The 22,167-nt window shown below is 27.9% G+C and overlaps 1 protein-coding gene across 2 annotated transcripts; it reads left to right on the forward strand.

The window, feature by feature from the left end:
* Positions 1-9,176: 9,176 nt before the first annotated feature.
* Positions 9,177-15,483, forward strand: LOC119669148 (histone-lysine N-methyltransferase Suv4-20). 2 transcript variants are annotated; one of them, XM_038078947.1, is made up of 3 exons: positions 9,177-9,526; positions 10,828-11,336; positions 11,393-15,482. In XM_038078947.1, exons 2-3 carry the CDS (start codon positions 10,842-10,844, stop codon positions 14,627-14,629), a joined length of 3,732 nt encoding a protein of 1,243 aa, XP_037934875.1. In that variant the 5' UTR covers positions 9,177-9,526; positions 10,828-10,841; the 3' UTR covers positions 14,630-15,482. The 2 variants fall into 2 exon arrangements, with proteins under 2 accessions (XP_037934875.1, XP_037934876.1); XM_038078948.1 differs by lacking the exon at positions 9,177-9,526 and having other exon boundaries at positions 11,393-15,483.
* The last annotated feature ends 6,684 nt before the right edge of the window (positions 15,484-22,167 follow it).

Genomic DNA, 22,167 nt, shown 5'->3' on the forward strand with positions numbered 1-22,167 from the left:
ACTCAGTAATGTAATTCTATAGCAACATATATACATAAATGTTAAAATTTTACCGACTACATTTCATTAACACTAATATAAAATAATATAATACCAAATTAATAGTTTAACATTGCTCCTCACTATGTGGATTAAAGAATTGTTTTTTATCTATCTTGTCCAAAAAAAAAAAATTAAATGTGTTACATACTACTAAAAAATAAGGATTAAAATTTAGAAAATTGTGTTAAATGTTACAATTATGTATACATATATGTATGTTTCCATTGCCTTTGTTAAAACTTTCGTTGATTAAGTGATTTTTAACTTATACCATGTTTTCACTAGCCTCATTTAGAGAGTTTCGCTCATTACGGCCGCTAATGAGAATAATTTACCATACAACCATAAAAAGGGCTTTCAACTGAAATGCTCAAAATATTTGTCATATGTTTTATATATAAAATGCAAACAAACAACAGCTGAACTGAAAACAAAAGCACTGAGAAAGTGAGTATTTAATAATATCTTTGTTTTCATCAATTGAATATGTAATAGACATATAAAATATATAAAAATCATTCAATACATCAATTACATATATAATTTTTTTGTATGATATATTATTAAGGAAAGTTTATTTATTTCAAATGGATAGCGACAACAATACAAAATGTTTTTCAGTAACTATAATTCTTTTCAAAGCATTTTACGCTGTTCTTCTAGATCTTTCACAAAACTTTGTGACACATAAAAGCTTTATCACATGCATAAATTAATTAATGCCAGTGAAGACGGCCAAATTTTAATTTGATTTAGTTGCAGTGGATTTAGAAGAAATGAACATAGGAAATTGGAGGACTGTATATAAATTGGAGGAACATAGTATTATTAGTTTTTTTATGGCATAATTGATTTCCGAAGTTGTGGTGCACCATTTTACTTTCAGTAATTTATTTTTTTAAGAATCTGTAAGATTCTTTTGTAATATATTTAGAAGTTAAAAATATTTTAAATAAACTTTATTTTTATATAAAAATATATATGTATATAACTTTATATGTATTATTTTAGATAAAGAGAAGAATTAGATTGCATAAAGAGTTTACAAAATATTTAATCAATGATAAACAATGATAACAGATAAGAACTTAAACTTTTAAGTAGGCCTTATATTCTAGAATTTAGGAAAAATTAAAATTTATTTTGAGCATTATCTGCGGTTCAAACCAGAGATCAAATATAAAACTTCTTGAAAATGTTTCCAAATAATTATAAATGTAATGTAAATAGAAACATGATATAGAAAGAAAAATTAAAAATTCTTTAAAAGTGCAAATGATGCTTGAGCGTCATTAACAATAGCTGATGCCAAGTAATGTACGGCAGTTATTATTAGTTATTATTAGTTGCTATATTCACCGAGACTTGGACATATGTTGCCTTAAAAAGTAAACAAAGCTGCAAGGCGTTAATCTAAGATGCCTTTCTTTTAATATTACTTAGGTAAAAATAGCGCCTTCCATATGATATAACTTTTTACGTGTAAGAGTGCCTACAGAGTAGAACATCTAATACTCTTACTAAATATTATATCTACCTGTTTTCTAATCTATTATATTAAATATGACAGCTGTCAAAACTTTTATTTTTGATTTTTAATATTAAATTTTTATTATTGGTGACATTATATATACAAACATGAATTTTTATGTAATAAAATATATTATGAATATATATATATATTACTCTGTATGAAAGATATAAAGGATATAAAGTTATATATAAGATACGAAGTTAGCAATTATTGAAAATAATTTCTGTCAAAAAAATTTAGTTTCATTGTAAATGTATCGATAATTTTTATTCTTTGTGTTTAAAGAAATATTTTTAGTGCAATCGATTACTCATGTTATAGCAGTGATTAGTGCTTGTCAAATTATATGAAATGTTTGCCAATTCAAAGAATTCAAGTAAAATCCGGAAATCAGAGTAATTAAACATTTATATATTTTATAATTTTTGAGAAGATATTTATTATTTTTTATATTTATTTATTATTGTTTTATGTATTCTGTTCTTCTTCTTCTTGTTCTTGACTTAGTGCTATTACGCACTTTCACTATATAATGGCTGGGGGGCTTATCACTACCCCACACTATTCTTTAACTAGGCTAAGAAATCATATCATTTATTTATCTTTTAGTTGTTGACGGACCGTAAATCAGCATATCTTCCTGAGAATCCAGAAGTGGATTTGAGGATTGTTATTTTATGTTCCTTTAAATATAATTATATCAAATTTTGAGTAAAATTTCCATGCAAAAAACAAAAAGAGTAAAAATATATGCTGAAAGTGACAGTTGTGTTTGATATAATAGATCTGTTAGACGAGCTACTCGTAGTCACGGTTGCCACTTGAAAATTTTTTTCTGTACCAAAATTGGTTTAAAAAGGTACCATTTCTGTTAAAAAAGGTCCAAAATTTTTCTATTGTCTTTTTATAAGAAAATACAATTTATATAAAATGTACAAAAAGTATAAAACAATACAATATCCAGAATAAAGTTGGGTCGCCGAAAATGTACCATTTTTTGAACATGAGTACCAGAGTACCAAACGGAAAAAAAAGTACCAATTTTGGTACTAAAGTACCATAAGTGGCAACCGTGCTCGTAGTAACTTTAAGTAACATTATATATACACAAGTGCATTCCGCCTTAAATTTTCGAGTAATAAGAGCATCTGAGAGAGCGTAACATTGCTGTTGAAATTTGAAAATGCTACACAGACTATGCTCGTACATTTTATTTCAAGTAAAATTTGTGTGATGTATGAATCAGCTGTTTTGGTTTGAATTTAAATTTTTGTATTGTTATATATGCTCTTCTGTGTGAAGAGCATAATTTGAGTTTTACTACGAGTAGCTCGTGGAACAGACCTAATATAACATAATTAGGACAAATAACTCAGTAATTTCTCTTATTTCGTTGAAAAATTGACTTACAAGCATTTTGGTTCATTTTGAAACATTTATTTGGTTTAGTTGCTCATATATATTAAACGAATATTATATATTGCTCATATACTAGGATTCAAACTCATTCAGTTGTAATCCAGACTACAATTATTAGGTATTGTTCCACACTATAACCTTAGAAATCTTAAATTCGATTAGATCAAAATTAATAAGGTTGTCAATATCTATAAGATCTGTGAGTTGAATACTATCGTCTTACTGTATACATATGTATATACTATGAATATGATTAAATATATCTTATATTTCGTTGCTCTCTTCTCAGCCATGGCTAGCACATGGGGGCATCTAGTCCATTGCGAATGCCACTTCAGTGTCTATTGAGTAATACTCGTATTGCTGTTTGATAGAGTGTGCTCTACTCCAGCTCCATTTGCGTTTGTAAATTTTATTTAGTTTTACTTTTTCAAAATCACAGATCGATATTAGTTCATAAAAGTCTGCATATTTTCTTGAACTACGTTGGTAGTCTTTCATGTTTCTCCTCTCCAACATCTCCAAGTTTTTTCTACGAAAACGTAGGACGTAGGAAAGCGAAAACACTTTCTTAACAACAGTACGCAACTCATTCATTGAGTTCAAAATTCATTACATTGTTCACATATGATATATTTGGTATTAATAAAATCTTAACCCAAATTGGTTTTCTGTCAATGGACTTTTTGTAGTATTAGAAAACCTATTTCGTATCATCGATGTGTATATTTCATTTGAAATGAAAAACAAGGCTGCAACCCTGTAGTTCCGCAATTCAGAAGTAGTAACTTTTTTTGAAATTTAATCAATATGTTATCATTCCATTGACTTAACAATTTTCTTGTTTTCCATATATAAGTATGCTGTAAAGTCTATCGATTTTTAGTGGTTTGATGAGACATTCAGTACTTTAACCTTAATTTTCCTTAATGCATTTACATCATGTAGGCATTATGAACGATGAGTCCTAGTGGGCTGTTGAATATTTTGCCCATCTGAGTAGTACCGTAACACTATTGTCAGTAAAATGTTATTTTTCTGCTTGCTAAACATCTGCAATTTTTGATAAGATTCTGACAGTTCCTTTGTAATTGGATATAGTATTTTGGTATCATGAAATTATGTAGCAGTTTCCGGCTTATACAGCAGTTTCTCTGGTAATCCACATTTTTTGGCACTGTGTTAATAGATTTATTCTGCTATCGGTATAAATTTGTTAGTTGAACTAAATATTAGGTGGATTGTCGTTTTTTAAATAGTAATGTCAACTCAGCCCATCGCTGCTCCTCTATTAATTATCCTAAATTTACGAAGAATGTATTACTTTATTTCATTTGGATACGCACCAAGACTGTGATTATGTAGTTTCTTGCTCATTATGAAGTTTTTTTAAAAAATTCTGTCAGTGACATTCTACTGATAGCTGAAAAATATTAATTTAAGGACATGTCACGGTACAGGGGCTATTTATACTTAATTGTAAAATAAGCGTGGTTGAAGATCTCCGCTAGGCCTACTGATCGGTGTTCAAATACGTATAACGTAGTACACTAGATCATTCTTCATAAGATATTATCGTTTCATTTTTTATTGTTACTGTCAATTGTCTCGTTTTTGTTACCGTTTTCCTTTTTTTAATTCTTCTATTGTGCATTATTATTTGAGCTTCGTCACCGTCACACCCTCTCAGCCAATTCATGGTTATAAAGCCATGCCTTCAGAATACATACATTTTAAGAGGATTAACAAAACGGAAAAATTTTTTTTATTTTCTTCCAGAGTAAAGAGGCACTTTAATTTTTAAGAACACGGTAACATTCTTGGAATAATAAAGTCAAAATATATATACCCCTGATGTATCTACTTTACAAAACTTTTATCATACCCCTTAGATCACACCCATTTTAAATGTCTACTTCAATTATGTGACAGATTCTATCTTCTGGCACTGCAATAATATGCTTGTGCCATATACTCTCTACATTTTAATATATATCATTGGTGTATTGATAAAATGAACATATGTAGTGGCGTCTACAGAACTCATTTGTTTTTAAAAAATCCATTATATCTAGTGTGAATGGTTTGAATGATCTATTAAATAATGATAAAAAATTAAAAAACTTTGAAAACAACAAAACTTTACGATCATAATAGATCTATTACGCTGGAAAAAAACTCCAAACTGAAGACTATATATTATAATTAATTAATGATTGTAATCAGGGATCCTACGCTTCACTGTTAGTGAAGAATGACAATAAAAACCTTCTAACTCAACTGGCTACCTAAGCAGGTTCAAAGAACTACTGACCCTGAATCTTCCTCTTTTTATAATATTCTATTTTGTACAGTCTTATAGATTCAAACATGACTGATCTATTTGTAATGCAAAGAGAATATATTGTGGTAGTCTTTTGGGAAACGCTCAAATTCAATAGTTTCTATTAAGTTATGTTGAAAAAAGATATATGTGAATTAGTTCCTCGAATGTGCTTAAAGAAAAACGATTTTCCAGTATTTTCCATATTGTATATAAACCAAGGTATAAACTTTTTCTTTCAATGTATAATAAATTACACATTATATGGATGTAACTTAATAACTTCCAGTAAATACTAGAAATATACAAAAGGTTATTCATATTGCTCTTAGTCACAACTATTGAATAGAGGAATAAAAAAAATAACTTAGTGATGTAAGTAGGGCAGAGATGATATATACAAAGGTATAGAGTTTAATCCAGTAAAAATAGTGCAATTCTCTTGTTAACGTTTTGAGTTTGGTGATTGGCTTTTCACAGGACTGACAAGTGCCGGAGTTCAAACTGTGTAATCTGACCGCTGAGTTTCGGAAGGCGATGGATACCTTAAGATGAACAAAATGTCACAGTTAAAACTGTCTTGTTTTTTCCCGCTTTACTCTCAACAGAGAGCTTAAAGTGCCGCGTATTTATGCTGTTCACTAAAATTATATTACGAGTATAAATGGATTTAGAATATTTGAAAATACTTGAGATTCTACCTGTTTTTCTCTCGTACTAATTTTGATTGACGAATTACTGTTTCAGGTCAGCACTGTACAATTACCAAACGTCCAGAAGAATGTTGATAGACAAGACCCCGTTCCTAGCGTTCTTGAAGTGTGATATTTTCTTGCAGCTATTATGGCATACACAACAAATATAGCTAATATAGCTATTAGTATTAATATAAGGAAATCAATATATCCGTTAGTTCTAAATATTAAAAATTGAATTTTAGTCTGACGTATGAAGTATGAAAGTGCTAAGCCTACATGTGTGTTTTAGATTTTGCTTCGTCCAGCCGAGCTCTGTGATTACATTCGCAGCAACTCACTTCATTCACTGCTCCAATAAGGCTCACCTTTTGTTTATCTTTATATCTGCAAAATAAAAGTCTTATGTCCTCACACAAGAGTTGCACATCCGTCATTCTCTCAAAAAAGTACAAGATAAAAACGAAAAAACAGTTTTAACTTAAAATTTTGATCATATTGAAAAAAAATAAAAATTTTTTATAAGTCAATAATATTAATCCTTTTTAATATTATTGTTACTTTGTTTCAAATTATATATAAAAATCCTTCATACAATTCAAAGAATTATGTCACATATATGTGATTTTAAGTTAATCGTATATACGTAAGTTCTTATAGAATCGTTACCCATTAACAACGTAAGAACAGAATTAATTAAATATATGAACTCCATTTCTTTTAAATAAACTGAATTATACAACAATTTTTATAACTAAAAACAAGATCAATATAAATTTGTATTAAAAATTTTTAATATAAATTATATGTCAATTTTCTAAAAATAAATTTTTACTTGTCTGGCAATGGTTACTTTTGGAGTTTTCGATTGGTAAATCTGGAGTAAAATTTTCAATCGAGATGAGCTTTCAGTGCAATTTTCATTTTCGATTGGTAAAAGTGGCAAAAAATTTATAACAATCAAAATTAATTTTCAACACTCTAGATATATTGCCAGAGTATCAAGATTATCGGGAAATTAACAGCTGTTTTATATGACTTGACAGATAAATTGTGATTTCATTCGACATACATATGTATTATATATACAAAAAATAATAATGTTTACTAAAACTATTACAAAAATGCAAGATTACTCTTAAAATGTTCAAATGGGCAACAAAATTTAACAGATCGAAAATAAATCTAGATTGAATCCAGATTTGTCAATCAAAAACGTTTTTATATAAAAGTGGTCTTCATCCTGAAATTATATGCATAATCAGTTTTATTATAACAAAATTCCACGCTCAGCTCCAGGTTGTTTGATATGCCGAAATCATTCACGTGGCCTGTCGGGCTGCCATAATGGTTCGGTACGCCTGTCGCTTGAAGTTGCCATAAGCGTTCTCGAGCTCGTCAACATCCCTGTCAGTTCTGTTTGAATTTCTGTTATCCCAGCTGGGATGTTAGTGTGGAAAGTTAGTGTATCGTTGTTGAGGAGAGCTTCTAGTTCATTTGGGAGCATTTGCAAGCACGGCGGCCTCTATGCTGATACGAAATTTATATTTCCAAGCTGGCTTTCGACCGCTACAGATGTTACTTTGAGCGTTTGTAGGTTGTTGATTGTAGCATGGAACTGTGAGCATGATTTTGGTTACTATATAAACATTTGGACATATTTCCTCTAAATTATATTATCTAATATACTGGATAAGTTGTTGATTGATCGTTTATTGAGTCTAGTGAATTCGATAAGAGACAAACAAAATCATTTTTTCTCTGGTAAGTGTAGTTAAGGTTTTAAGATATAAGATTTAAGGTCGCCCTCGTCGCAGACGTCTAGCAGCGCCACTGTCTAAGAAAAGTTACCTACATATATAAAAGTCGGTTATTTTGTGAATAACTCATATTATTTACAGTACTTTACTTTGTAATGTAAGTAATGAAAGGAAGCTTGTTACCTTTCTCATGCCTGTTTATTATATATTGCAGAAGTTTAATAGGTTCCAAAAATGTTAACCATAGATTTAATTTTGATTAAGATTTTGTATTAAAGTTATAATTTTCTTAACATTCTATTTTAATATTCAAATTAATTACATGATATGTATGATACATTTTCTATACAGGTTAGGTCATACCGGCGATCCCTGGGGATTCACTTAGGCATATTGGCCCATTGTGTTACCGTGTATATAGGAATAACTCAGATTTAAAACCCTGGCTAAACCTAAAATGCTGTTCAATGTCAGGTCTTGTAATTGATCACGATCCTCAAGAAAAGAAACTCCTAAAGTGTTTAATGGCCACCGTGCATGAGCTGGGTAAAAAAATAGTAGATGAGAGGAACTCTCATCGTCTTCTCCACATCTGCGACAGGTTTGATTGAAAGGGAGATTTAATTGTCTAGCATGGTTCTCTAGTTTCTATAACTAACTCAAGGGACTTATGATATTTTTTACATAATCTAGTTTGTTTTAAGTTTTGCTATTTAATACAACCTAAAATCAATTGAAATTTTTTAGAGTACATTGAAAAAATAGATATTATCAAAATAGTTTTATTAAAACCTGATATATATATTATATTTTCTATATCATCTTATTTGTTTAAACTTTTCCTTTTCAATGATTTTCATTTCAATTGGCTTCGCAAATTCTTAGAGTAATTTAAAAACACAAGTATGGTAAGAACGTTTTTACTAAAATCTGCATAATGAGGAGTTTTTATTTTTATGCGACTTTCCTACAAATAAAATTTAGTGTATATAGTAATTTTAATTTATTTATTCGTTATTATTTTTCTTTAAATATGTAATTTAATTTTAATATATATATATACAAACAATTTTTGAAAATAAAGAGCTATATGCTATTTGCTTTATCAACTCGATATAAAATAGTTTTAAAGGCGAAATGAATTTAGTGTATATTGTGTACGTAAAATATTTCAGTGTTGTGTAAAACTTTTTATATAGAAGAGAACTTTATTTTAAACATTAATGAAATTTAATTATTGGTGAGATTCATAAAGTCATAAATATTGTGTAACAACACAATAAAGCAGAATAACAGCAGTAAAACACTTATCAGAAATAATGAGGCGAAAATACAACTGTGTGTACAGATTCGATTGAAAATGTTAAAAAGTATTGCTGTCACACTCTTGTGTTCTTTGCGAAAACTGTTATTGTATGTGTGGTATCGTACAGAAAACTTTTTCAGACGGAGTAAAATTTGTGAATATAATTTTAATTAAAAAATAGATTTTTTTATAAATGAAATGTTAAAAATGTATGTAAAACTCGAATTGTGATCGAATACCAATAATATCAATAAAATCAATTAATGCATATGGATGGATGAAAATCTACTGCTACTGGAAAAAAACTTCAGGAAATTTTGTTCTCCTTAAGAAAAAGATTGCTAACGATAAGTCAAAATGAAGGAATAAGAAAATGAATTTAGTTATATGTTTAAAACGGTAAATAGTAAAGAAAAACACGTATCAACAATAGTTTTTTTTAAAAAGGTAAGGTATTATAGTGATCATGAAATAATTTAATAAAATCATATTCAGGTTAAAATGGTATTCATTTATATATACATGCATGCTTCTGAAAACGGTTTAAATACATGATTGTTCGGTTTCTGGACAGACGCCGCCATTTTCATCGTCGCTGACGAACAGCGTACCCATTTTTTGCTAATTCGCCGCGTTAGCACGAGATGGTTAGTTATTTGTATGACACTGATAAAGTAAAGAAATGGGATAACACCACTAATCAATGAAATTTTGTTGATTTTTAAGTTTTCTTTGTTAACATTTTCCATGCTTTGAGACGTATATATGTTTTTTTTTTTTGCGATAATATGATCAGCTGAGTTACATGTAAAACATGATTTCAAGTAGTTTAAAGAATTTAGTAATAAAATTCACGACAATTTGTGTGATATAGAAAGCATGCAGAATGTGTAATACATGAATATTATGAATACATTTTTTGTTTATTAATTAAATTAATGCAAACCAATTTGGTGCACAGACAGTGCTTTTGCAAAATAACAACGAACGCTGTAATTAAAAAAAAAAAGAAGAAACAACTGCTTTGCAATAGATGATTGTTTTCATGTGCAGTTTCGGTGATTTTCGTTTCTTTCTACATTATTCTTAACGCCATTTTCGTCTCTTGAAAGTTGTGCTTGTGTGTTTTTTAATTAAATGTTAACGTAAACTTAAAGAAAAATTAATGCGTTAAACATAAATAATATTAATCAATTTTTACGTAATAAAAAGGTATATAAGTTTGCAAAACTATTTGAAAAAAGAAATATAGATTAATATGCAATAATAAGATTTGTAAAAAAAAAAATCTTATACAACTGAATAAGATGTGGTATTTGAATTTTGATAAAAAAATTTTTACGCTGCTATTTAATACGCATTTAAGTAAAATGTGTATAAAATAAACCATAATATGAGTTCATGGTTGTATCGCTGCATCCCTTCCACCGACAGCTGTTTTTCTTTTGTTCATAAAATTACTCAAAATATTGAGTGTCTGTTTATTAACGTATAGCTGTCTCACTTGCACAATAGGCAGTTTCATTTTATTACAGGTAGCACTGTGTTAAGCATATTATTTTACCTGTCTGTTATTCGAGTAAAAAAAATTATACAGTGCACGCTCCAATATTTAACCAATTTGAGTTTAAAGCACTTTAATTGCTTATTAAATTATATACATATTTATGGGTTGTAATGCTTTTTAAATTAAATTTTTTTTTTTTTTAAATAAAATATAACTAATGATTATTTATAAATATTTCTAGATAAGACTATAGCAATGGTTGTTGGTTCAAATCATGGTCGCCGTGGAGAGAATGGTGGTAAATGCGGGAATTCTACGTCAACAGTAGCCTCATCAGCAGTAGTGAGTACGAAGTCACAGTCTGTATCAACAAACGGTGCCTCGAGTGGACATAACAGCCAGCAAAATGATTTATCGAATGGCTATTTCGCAAGTTATTCCGGCAGTATATCCGCGGGTAACATTGTGGGACGGTTATCTACAAATGGGATGACACCTAAAGAACTTTCCGAAAATGATGACTTAGCAACATCGTTAATACTAGATCCGCATTTAGGGTTTCAGTCGCATAAAATGAACATACGTTATCGTCCATTAAAGGTTGACAGAGCTCAGTTAAAATCAATAGTTGATGAATTTATACAAACACAAAGCTACGATGTAGCTGTGCGGAAAGTGTTCAGCGGGCCATGGATACCTCGAAGCTACAAAAATAAGAGTAAAATATTGTTGAAGCGATTACACGATCATGTAAGCCAAATGCTCTTTGGTATTTTGTATAATTAATAAAATAATTTTTATTTTAGATATTACGTTATTTGCGAGTTTTTGATAAAGACAGTGGGTTCGTTATAGAAGCTTGTTATCGCTATTCATTGGAAGGGCAGAAAGGTGCAAAAATCAGTTCAACCAAACGCTGGGCAAAAAACGATAAAATTGAATGTTTGGTCGGCTGTATAGCTGAGTTAACGGATGTGGAAGAGAAGGCTTTGTTACATCAGGGCAAAAATGATTTTTCTGTGATGTTTAGTTGCCGTAAAAACTGTGCCCAACTTTGGTTAGGACCAGCTGCCTACATTAATCACGACTGCAGAGCAAATTGCAAATTTGTTGCTACAGGCAGGGACACTGCTTGCGTTAAAGTATTGCGTGATATTGAGGTAGGCGAGGAGATAACATGTTTTTATGGAGAGGATTTCTTTGGCGATGGTAACTGTTATTGTGAGTGTGAAACTTGTGAGCGGAGGGGCACTGGCGCTTTCGCTGGTAAGCGTTCAAATGGTTTCATAGGAGGGGATTCTGCAATGGCAATAGGATTGAATGGTTCATGTGTTGTTGGTGTTAATCCGCATGATCCAACAGCTAACAGCGGATATCGATTAAGAGAGACTGATAATCGGATTAATCGTATAAAGAGTCGCACTAATTCAACTAATTCCACTCCTGCCGATTATAATGGTTGCCACAGCTCGGATGCCAGCAATTCAAGCTCTTCTTCTAGTAATTGTAAAAAGCCTGCGGGGAACTGCATGTCGTTAGCAGAAGACGAGAATGAAAACAGCAACAAGAAATCACCGGCGGTCGTTGTAACTCCACTCACAATGAAAGAATTGCGACAAAAGGGCATGACAAAATATGATGCTGAAATGGTGATGGCAAACACTTACCCACATCGTCATAATCATAGCACGCAATCAATATCCACGGAAATAAGTAATGATATATTAACGCAAAATTCAAATGATGTAACTAATATCAAATTAACGAGCCAAGCCGTGCTTAGTATAAATCATGAAAACCTTAGGAAATCATCACGCGTTAATAGCACCAGTAGCACTATTTCATCAGCATCAACCGAGGATTTTTCTAGCATCGCATCGCGTGCGTCAACAAAAAACACAGCCGATGAGCCAAAAATGAGTGCGGCCATTATTGTACACACAAAACCACAAAGACGTAAAGTCCATAAATCTGACTCTAGCCTAAAAGCACTTGCGTCAGTAAGGAGTACAGGTAGACAAACACGATCAAGTGCGGTGGTGAACACAAATGAAGATGCTATGGAAACTGATTCTGATGTAGAACAAAATGGTGATGATCAACATTTATATGACATTGATGAATTAGAAGAAGATAATGAAGCAGAACCGAACAGAAATCATCTTCAAGATATACAATCATATAAAAATTGCCTACACAATGTACACCAAAACACAGCTACAGATCATTCCGCTAGTGTATCAAATCTAATAGCTACTGATGAAAATAGTCTGAAACTAGCCAACACGAATACACAACAATATCGAATAACTCGAAACGGTGTACTGCGCACAGCAGTCAATACTACAGAGCGCGTGCTGCGTAACCAACAGAGCGCGGTGATAGCTAACGTAGCGGATTCCGAGGACAAAATAACTGCCGCAACAACAAGGAATTCTAATAATAGCAATAGTAAATATAGTAAAAATATGAATGTAAAGGGAACACATGGGACAGGTGAAATTAATTTATCGCCTGGTAAACGTAGTAAGACAGTATCAATGCAACAACAGTATCATCAGTCATCGCACCCACTAACGCCAGAAACCGACTTAAGCTTAACACATCATATAGGAAGCAGTGGGGGTAGTAGTATGGGCAGTAATATTAGCGCTTTAAGCCAATGCAGTAGTACTCTTAGCAACAGTATCAGCAGTAGTAATAGCAGGCAGAATGGTAATTCAAGTTACAGGAAAAACTTGATTGAATCTTTTGACGAAGTTGCCAAAAATACAAAAACGCATATGTGCAAGGAAGCGGCACCTGAAAGTGAAAATGTTTATAATAATTATCAAAGTACAACACAGCGATTGACTCGCAATGTGAGGCGTGCTTCTAACTCACAAGATGCGGCTTTGGAAAATTCTACAGTTCATCATAAGCGGATACATACGAATAAAGAAGACAACTGTAAGGAGTTGGCAAATGCACTTTCACATGTTCATGCTGTAGAGCCGCTATTGAAAACACCTGAACGTCGTTTGAAACTGACGCTGCGTATGAAACGATCCCCTGTATTGGATGAAGTTATTGAGTCTGGTACAAGTCTTAGCGATGAAAGTAATAGTTATCATAGTTCGAGTCGTGGTTCAACACATTCCGAGCCAGTCGAGTATGAAATATTACGAATGGAAGGCATTTCAGAAAATGGTAATGAATTGGATACACTGCCACTAAAACGTAAAAAACGACATAAATCGAAGGAACGCCATCATCACCATCATCGTAGACATAGACGACAAACACCAGCTACAGAATCAGAAGCTACCACTGAATTCCAACATCAACCAGCAAAAGCAAACACAATGCTGACACCACAAAAGAAACGTTTACGTTTAATATTTGGTAATGAGACGCATACAATTGACATTCCGCCAACCACAGCTGAGGCACAAGATGATTCTTTTACTTCATCAAGTAACACATCAAGTAATTCGCTAACGAATATTTCAATGGTAACAACTACAGAAGCAGCCGAATCACCGCAATCAAATACAAGTTCAAACTCCAACTCCAACTCGAACTCCTCAACTTCATCATTTGCCTCGGGATGCACATCAAATTCATTTATTTTACCACATATGGATGAAGCGGAAGCTGCCACAGTCACACCATTGAATATAACCGCATTTACAAATGCAAGTGCTGCTGCTTCAGTGTCTGCAACTGTTTGTACTGCTACTGCCACTGCTGCCGTTGCAACTGCTTTGCACAAACCTTTCCAAAATCATCATAATCATCAAATCAATCAAATGCTACAGTACGGTAGTAGCTTAAGTAGTCAAAGGTCTACAATTATCAATTGCATTTCATCATCCAATACGCCAACAATCACACCCACTCCACATATTTTTCTTTCACAAACTATGCCAAAGCACACATTCGGCTCATGTGCGCTACTAGCGCCCTCGTTCGGTCGAAATATAACTTCAAGCATACCTAATACCACAGCTAGTTTAAATCATACAAGTGTTAAGAAAACGACTGATCTCATAACAAATTGACTTTGTTATTTGCTGTTGGTTACCTCCAAATTGTGGCGTTCTCTTTTTTCATTATTACTATTGTCCAGTCTTGGTTTCCTCTCCAATCTAAATAAATTGAGAATTTTGGGATTTGCTTTTGCACATACCCCGCAGTTACATACTTCCGTAGAAGAAGACTTAAAGACTTAAAGAATTGCACACAATGAAGCGAAAGGAGTTATAGAGCTGTGTATAATTAATATATAAAATAATTGTAGAAACTGTTGAGGTGTATTATTGATTAATAATATGGAGTGTTATTGATAATAGTGATGTGACTTGATCTATATATATTGGAGCAACGCAACTAGTTTTTTTTATTTAAAATAGATTTTAAAACGACCATTGTATGAAATGAATAGTATTGTTTTTGTCTTAACCCAAAGAGATCTGTGGGTCTTGTCAGTGCTGGCACTTCATCGTTTGTATAGACTAAAGACTCTTGGAATTGTATGAATTTGTGTGTGTCTTCTTTTTGTAATATCCCGAGAAAACATTGTTTGTTGTCTTTCGACTGTATTAGTGTGTGCTTGCAGATCTGGCTAAGTAATATCCAAATTTGCCACATATTTCTTTAATGGCATGCTTTTGCGACTTTTGATGTACATTTATGTTGATTTTTATTGTGGAAAGACTGATGATGAGGTATTTTTGTAATCCGTTACGTAAATTAGTGTGTTGGGATTGAAGAGCGACTCTTGAACTCCTGTGTCATGATGAGTGACTGGAACTGATGATAAATTTTTGCTCTGTTAACACAGTGATAAGAGTAGCTAGGAATTTAAATCAGTTTTTAAATTAAATCTCTCTAAGTGGTTCATGAAATCAAAAGTAAAATATAAAATTTTATAATTAATTTTAATAAGTTCAGCACAATAGATCTTATAGGTCGCAGTGTATTTTCTTTCCTAATTAAAAAATTAATAAATGATAAATATTTTATATTAATTTATGTTGATTTATTTATATTAATTTATATTGATTTATTTATATTAATTTATATTGGTTAATTTAAATTGATTTAATTTATATTGATTTATAATTTATATTGATTGCTCAACTATATTAAAATAAATTAATTTATGTTAAATGAACTTATATTAATAAATTAATTTACAATAAATTGATATATATTTAATAAATTTATATAAAATTGATTTATAATAAATTAATTAATTTTAATAAAAATTATTTATATAAAATTAATTTATATTAAATGAATATATATATAATTTATTTAAATTAAATTAATTTATATGAAAATAATTTATATTAAATTAATTTGTATTATATTAATATATATTAAATTAATTTATAATAATAAATTTATTTATATTAAATTATTTAATATTTATCAATATATATTGAATTTAATAAAATAAACTATGTTAATATTAAAATTAATTAAATTTATATATGAATTAATTAAATATATTAAATTTGTATAATAATTAATTAAATTTATTAAAATTATTAGATTTAACATAAATTTAAAAATTTTTTTAAATTCACACAAAGTTTTAATAAATTAGTTTCTTTTAAAATAATTTAAATTTAGTAAAATTATTTAAATGAATATTAAATTTAATAAAACTAACTAAATATAATAAAACTAACTAAATTTAATAAAACTAACTAAATTTAATAAAATAAATATATTAATAATATATATATTATATATAATGTTAATAAATATTAATTTAATATATTAAAGTTGATTCAATAAAATTGATTAAATTTATATGAAGTCTTATAGAATGAATTAAGATTCGAAATTAATTAATTTTATACTAATTAAATAATATTTATAACAAATTTAAAAAAAAATAATCCACATTATATTGAATTTATCTTAAATTTAATAAAATTAATTAAATTTATATTAAATTTAATAAAACTTTAATTTAAAATTTTTAATAAAACTAATTAAATTAATTAAATTAAATTTAATAAAACTTTAATTAAAAATTTAAAATTTTTAATGAAACTAATTAAATTTTTAATAAAGTTATAATTTATTAAAATTTAATAAAGTTATTTAAATTTAATGAACTTCATTAAATCTATGTTAAACTTAATAGAATTAATTAAATTCATATTAAATTAGTATATATTAATATATTTAATTTAATTCAATATATAATTAATAAAATTTTCATTTTATTGGTTAATATAATTAATTTATAATTTATATTGATTAATTGCTTTATTTTAAATATTTCTATTGATTAATTGATTTATATTCTAATATCAAAACTATAGCCGAAAGTGGGTTTTGAATTACTTTTTAAAGTATAGTGCGCAATCTTATTCTCTGGAATAAATCTACAAAATTTCTATATACACTGCTAAGGGTTTTTCTATATTTATACTCTAAGATAGTTTATTGTCTTTGGGATGGGATTTGCGTGAATGGGCAATACTTTTGTCATTTCAGCAATTATTTAAAAATTTAATTAATTTTTTTTTATGAGATCTGTTAATCCACATATAGTAAATCACGTTTTCGTGCTCTTCATGCTTAATGTTGAAGTTGTATGTAAGGGGGTGGCGTTGATATAGGTTTCAGATAGAAATGTTTCATGTGAAATTTACAGAAATGATTGTGGATATTCATTGCTAAATTGATTGTTTGTTTAAATTGTGAATGTGATTTTAGAATTGAACTATATTAAAGTCTTATAAGAATCGTACTTGTTAATGAGCTCTGAAGCTTTGGCGTAGCAACAGTTAGTTTTTGATTTTTGTTTCCAATTTACTGGAAGCAAATATCTTGAAATAATTTGTATCTTATCATGGTTTACTATTTTGAAAAATATGCTACAATTTATTTTATTTATATTCTATATTTTCTAATGTCATAAATGTTTTTATTAAAAATTATTCGCTTTATTTTGAATTTTAATAATTTTCTATTGCTACTTGGCATGTTTTATAAAATAAGTACTTTTATAAAACTAAGACTAACATTGCCTTATGGATTTCACAGATTTTTAATTTTGAATATTCCTTAACACTATCATTAAATAATTTTGTAAAGGTTTTTGGAATGGTAGTGAAATACATTTTATTTTAATTTTAAATATTTGGCTGGCCATTCAGCTTTTTTAAGTATTGCCAAATATTCATCATCAGTGGTTTTTGAAAATAATTGTTGATTTCATAAGGTCGTAATTAATTGTTGAAGTATAATTACCAGGCCTAGAACTGGGAACCCGTTAAAAAAGAAGTAAATGGCTATGCATGTGTTTTTAACCAAACACGCTAGAGCTGCACAAAACTTTTGTTGTTCAAATTTTAAGTTTTTTTTAATTATTTTTTTTTATTAATTTTTTGTTATTTATTTTTTTTTTATTTTATATTTTTTTTTATTTTATATTTTTTTTTTATTTTATATTTTTTTTTTATTTTTTTAATTTATTTTTTTTTTATTTATTTTTATTTATTTATTTTTTATATTTATTTATTTTTTATATTTATTTATTTTTTTTATTAATACAATATTTTTTTTTTCGTTTTACAGTCAAACTTCCATAACCCAAGCTTCTACAACTTGAATTTTATATAACTCGAACTAAATAGAGTGCAACAGGGTCTAGAGAGCAAGTTATATACAATTCTTTAAATCGAAGTCTCCATAAGTCAAACTTTTTCTTCACAAAATCTTATTTCGAGTTATAAAAGTTTAAAAATCAAATTTAATATGGAAATAAAATACTTTGTTCATACTTTAAAGTATTTTGCATGTCCTTTGGTTTTGACGTTTCAATAATTGTTAATTGTCCAGATGAATTTCCCGCGATACCTAGGATGCCGTCAGTACTCGTTAGTTTTCATAGGGAACGCTGAAACTTGTATGGTTGATATAAAGAACACTCGATGAAAAGTTGAGAAAAATATATATTGTGCTCTCTTTCAATTGCAAACTGGAAGTTCTAATGTTCTTTTTTTTTAAACTATTAGAAGCTATATGTACTAATCTAAGCAAGTTTTAATATTGTTAAACTATTGTATATTTTGGCTCACATTTTTTGATCGAACCCTTAAAATGTTTGCAAATGTTTGAGCTGCTTGAACAGCTGTTTAATACACCGTATAATGTTCGAACATTTTCAAGAAGTATGTTGTGTTCAAACCAAATACTAGATTACAAGCCTATTCCAATATCAAAATGCTTTAAGCTTTGAATAGTTCGAATAATACATTTGAAGAACTAGTCCCTAGTGGTTATATACTTCTATATCTATAATTTATTTTGTTAAATGATCAGCTTTTCCTTATTATTGCTTGAACCTTAGATTTATCGGTATATAAGGCGTAAGCAGGCACAGGGTTGTACCTGCTTAAATACTTCTTTCGCTTCGTATGTATGACTTTTTCTTCAAATTTTTGCAAGTTTTATTACAAAAATGTGTTAGTGCTAATATTTTTTTTTAATTTCAAGTTTTTATTAATTATTAAAAATTTTTCAACTAAACTTTTTAGTCTCGTTAGTGCTATCAATTCAATGCTTCTTCATTCATACGTACATAAATTCCCTATTTCACACCCTGCAAATTGATGATGAGCTGTACTGCATTGCGAGTCGTACTACTTGAAAATAACTAAAAATCAAAAAAAAAAAAAGAAATTTAATACTTAATAACTTTTTTTAAACAAATTTAAACTACGAAAATTTATTGTTTGCTTTTCTTTCTTTTTTTTTCTCTTTTTTGCATTGCAGATGGAAATTTAAAACAAAATGATAATACAAATTATGAATATAATAACGTAGATAAAAGAGTTAATAATCATTATAATAATAATAGTTTAAACTATAAATTTAAATTTGATAATAATAAAAGTAATAATAAACAATTAGATAATATTAAACAAAATAACAGTAAAACAAACTTTAACTTAGAACACAGCAGAGAAGATAATAGTAATCGAAATATCTATAAAAGTAATATTATAAGTATTGAAATAAATCGAAATTCTAATTATAAATCTGATAATAAATATAATTTAAAACATAATAGATATAATTTAAAAAATAAAAGTAATGTTAATAATAGTAATGATAGCAGCAACATAAAAAATATGCTTTTAAATAAAAATAACAAAAATATTAATAATAGTACTATAAATAGTAAAAGTAATATAAATATTAATAATAGTACTATAAATAGTAAAAGTAATATAAATATTAATAATAGTTCTATAAATAATAAAAATATTATATATAATAAACGCAGTAATAATAATAGTAATGACGGTTATGAACAAAAAATGGAGAATATTAAATATGATTCAATTAATAGAAAGCAAATAATAATTAATCATAATAATAGTAATGATAATAACAACAACAATAACAATAATAAACATAAAAGAATTTGTATTGAGAGCAATTTGATGATAAAAAAACTTAAAGTCGAATTGAGCCGCGTCCACATGTTGTGTGCAATTGATTAACGCAATTCGAAAGCAAATATGAAATAAATTCTATGAAATTGTTAATATAGCAATGAAAGCCTAAAAACCATATTCAAGAAGAAGTAAGCCAAGCAACAAATCACTGGTAACATATAAAATGTACATTAGAGACCCCACAATAACTTAACAATGCCCACGTCCCGGGGCGGTAGCGTAGCCTTAGAGCCTGCAACCATTTCAGCTTTTAAACGAAATTACTTAGCTTAGCTACTCTACCCGCCCTGGAATAATACTAAAAATTTGCAAAGCCGAGAGCCCCCTCTACTATATATATATATAGTATATAGTATATTATGTGCAATAAATCTAAGCTGTGGTATATAAATATATAACTTCATGCAAATATATAATATATATATGTATGTATTTGTATATATTATGCTAATATGTTTATGAGATAAAAAAGTTCTTATAAAAGAAGTCATCCTGAAAAGAGATAATACCGCAAAATCATGAACATACACAGATACACACACATACATATGCACATCTACACATACAGACATACGAAATCTAGGCCTAGGCTTTTGCATTTAAAAACAATATAAAATAAATAAATATTTTTAAGCTAACAATTAAAATCTTAAGTTAATTTAATAAATTTACTGTAACTGTAACTGTAAACAATTTGATGCACTTTTGATTGTAAAGAATTAAACATTAAATAATAGCAAACAATATATTTATAAATACCAACCTATCTATTCACTTGTATTACATAAATTTTTACATTATTTGTGTTATATAAATACTTTTAATTAAACTAAGTTTTGTTATAATTAAGTTTATTTTAATTACACTTTTAATTTTCCTATAAGCAGTAATTAAGTTTTAATATGTATTTTATTTTTATTCATATTATTTTTTAGTTATAAAAAAATTACAAAACAAAAAAACATTGGTTATATAAAAATAATTGATTACGCATATAAGCCTATTTATTATATAGAAAATTTTAATTACGCTAAGGCTTTAAAAATTTTTTGTAAACGAAAAAAAAATAGAAGCAGTTTCTCAAATCAAAAGAAAAACACATATATATTTTGTTTTATTTTGCATTTACTTAACCTTCAAATGCATTTTTGTATATAAAAATTTGTTTTTTGTTTCATATTCTATTATTGTATTATACATATATATTCAAGATCCGCCGAGCTCAGGGCATAAGTACTATGTACTTTTAATAACATCATTTTGAATTTTGTGAAAAAAATATATACACCCATATATATATAAATATGTATTAATATATGTAAATATATAAATATAGATTTATGTATATAGATATATATATATGGATATATGATATACACAAGCTATGTGTTGTGTGTGCATATATATATACATACATAATAACAATTTATAAATTTTCAAGTACAGCCCTTGAACTGTTGAATATACATATATCTAAAAAAAATAATAAATTATATTATATATAAAAATATGTATACACATATATGTATGTAAAATTTTATTTTATAATTAAACTACATGAAAAGTCTGCATATTATTTGTTATATTCTTAAGTAGCATAATGCAAAAATTAAATAAAACCAAGAAAACAAAAAAAACCCCTAAATTAATAAATAAAATTGATTTTAAATTGTTTTCTACAAAATAAAACAAAAATAAATATATTTATATAAATATGTATACATATATATCTATATATATTCATATATATTTATATGTATTTATATATATTTATATATAATAAAATATTATTATTAATAATAGTGACTAGTTAAAATTTAAAACATAAATGAAAATTTTAAAAATATAAATGAAAAATTTAGAAATATATTAAATATATAAAAATTGGATACGTTTTCAAAAAAAAAAAGGTTAAAGTAGTACATACTGCCATTATATAACATAAATAAAATAAATACAACTGTACACATGTTCACACATTATTTGTAATTATTATTAATATTAAGTATTGTAAATGTAAAAAATTATATTACATAAAAAAAAATATAAAATAATTTAAAAAATATAATTAAATTCACATATACAAAATTAAAGAAAAAGTCGTA

This window comes from Teleopsis dalmanni, chromosome 1, assembly GCF_002237135.1.
Source record: "Teleopsis dalmanni isolate 2A chromosome 1, ASM223713v2, whole genome shotgun sequence".
Taxonomy (NCBI): domain Eukaryota; kingdom Metazoa; phylum Arthropoda; class Insecta; order Diptera; family Diopsidae; genus Teleopsis; species Teleopsis dalmanni.

Excerpts from the sequence above, each read along its gene's own strand:
- LOC119669148 (XM_038078947.1), top strand. The coding sequence starts at position 10,842 with ATGGTTGTTGGTTCAAATCATGGTCGCCGTGGAGAGAATGGTGGTAAA. Across the intron at positions 11,337-11,392 it reads TGAAGCGATTACACGATCAT|ATATTACGTTATTTGCGAGT; the intron begins GTAAGCCAAATG and ends TTTTTATTTTAG.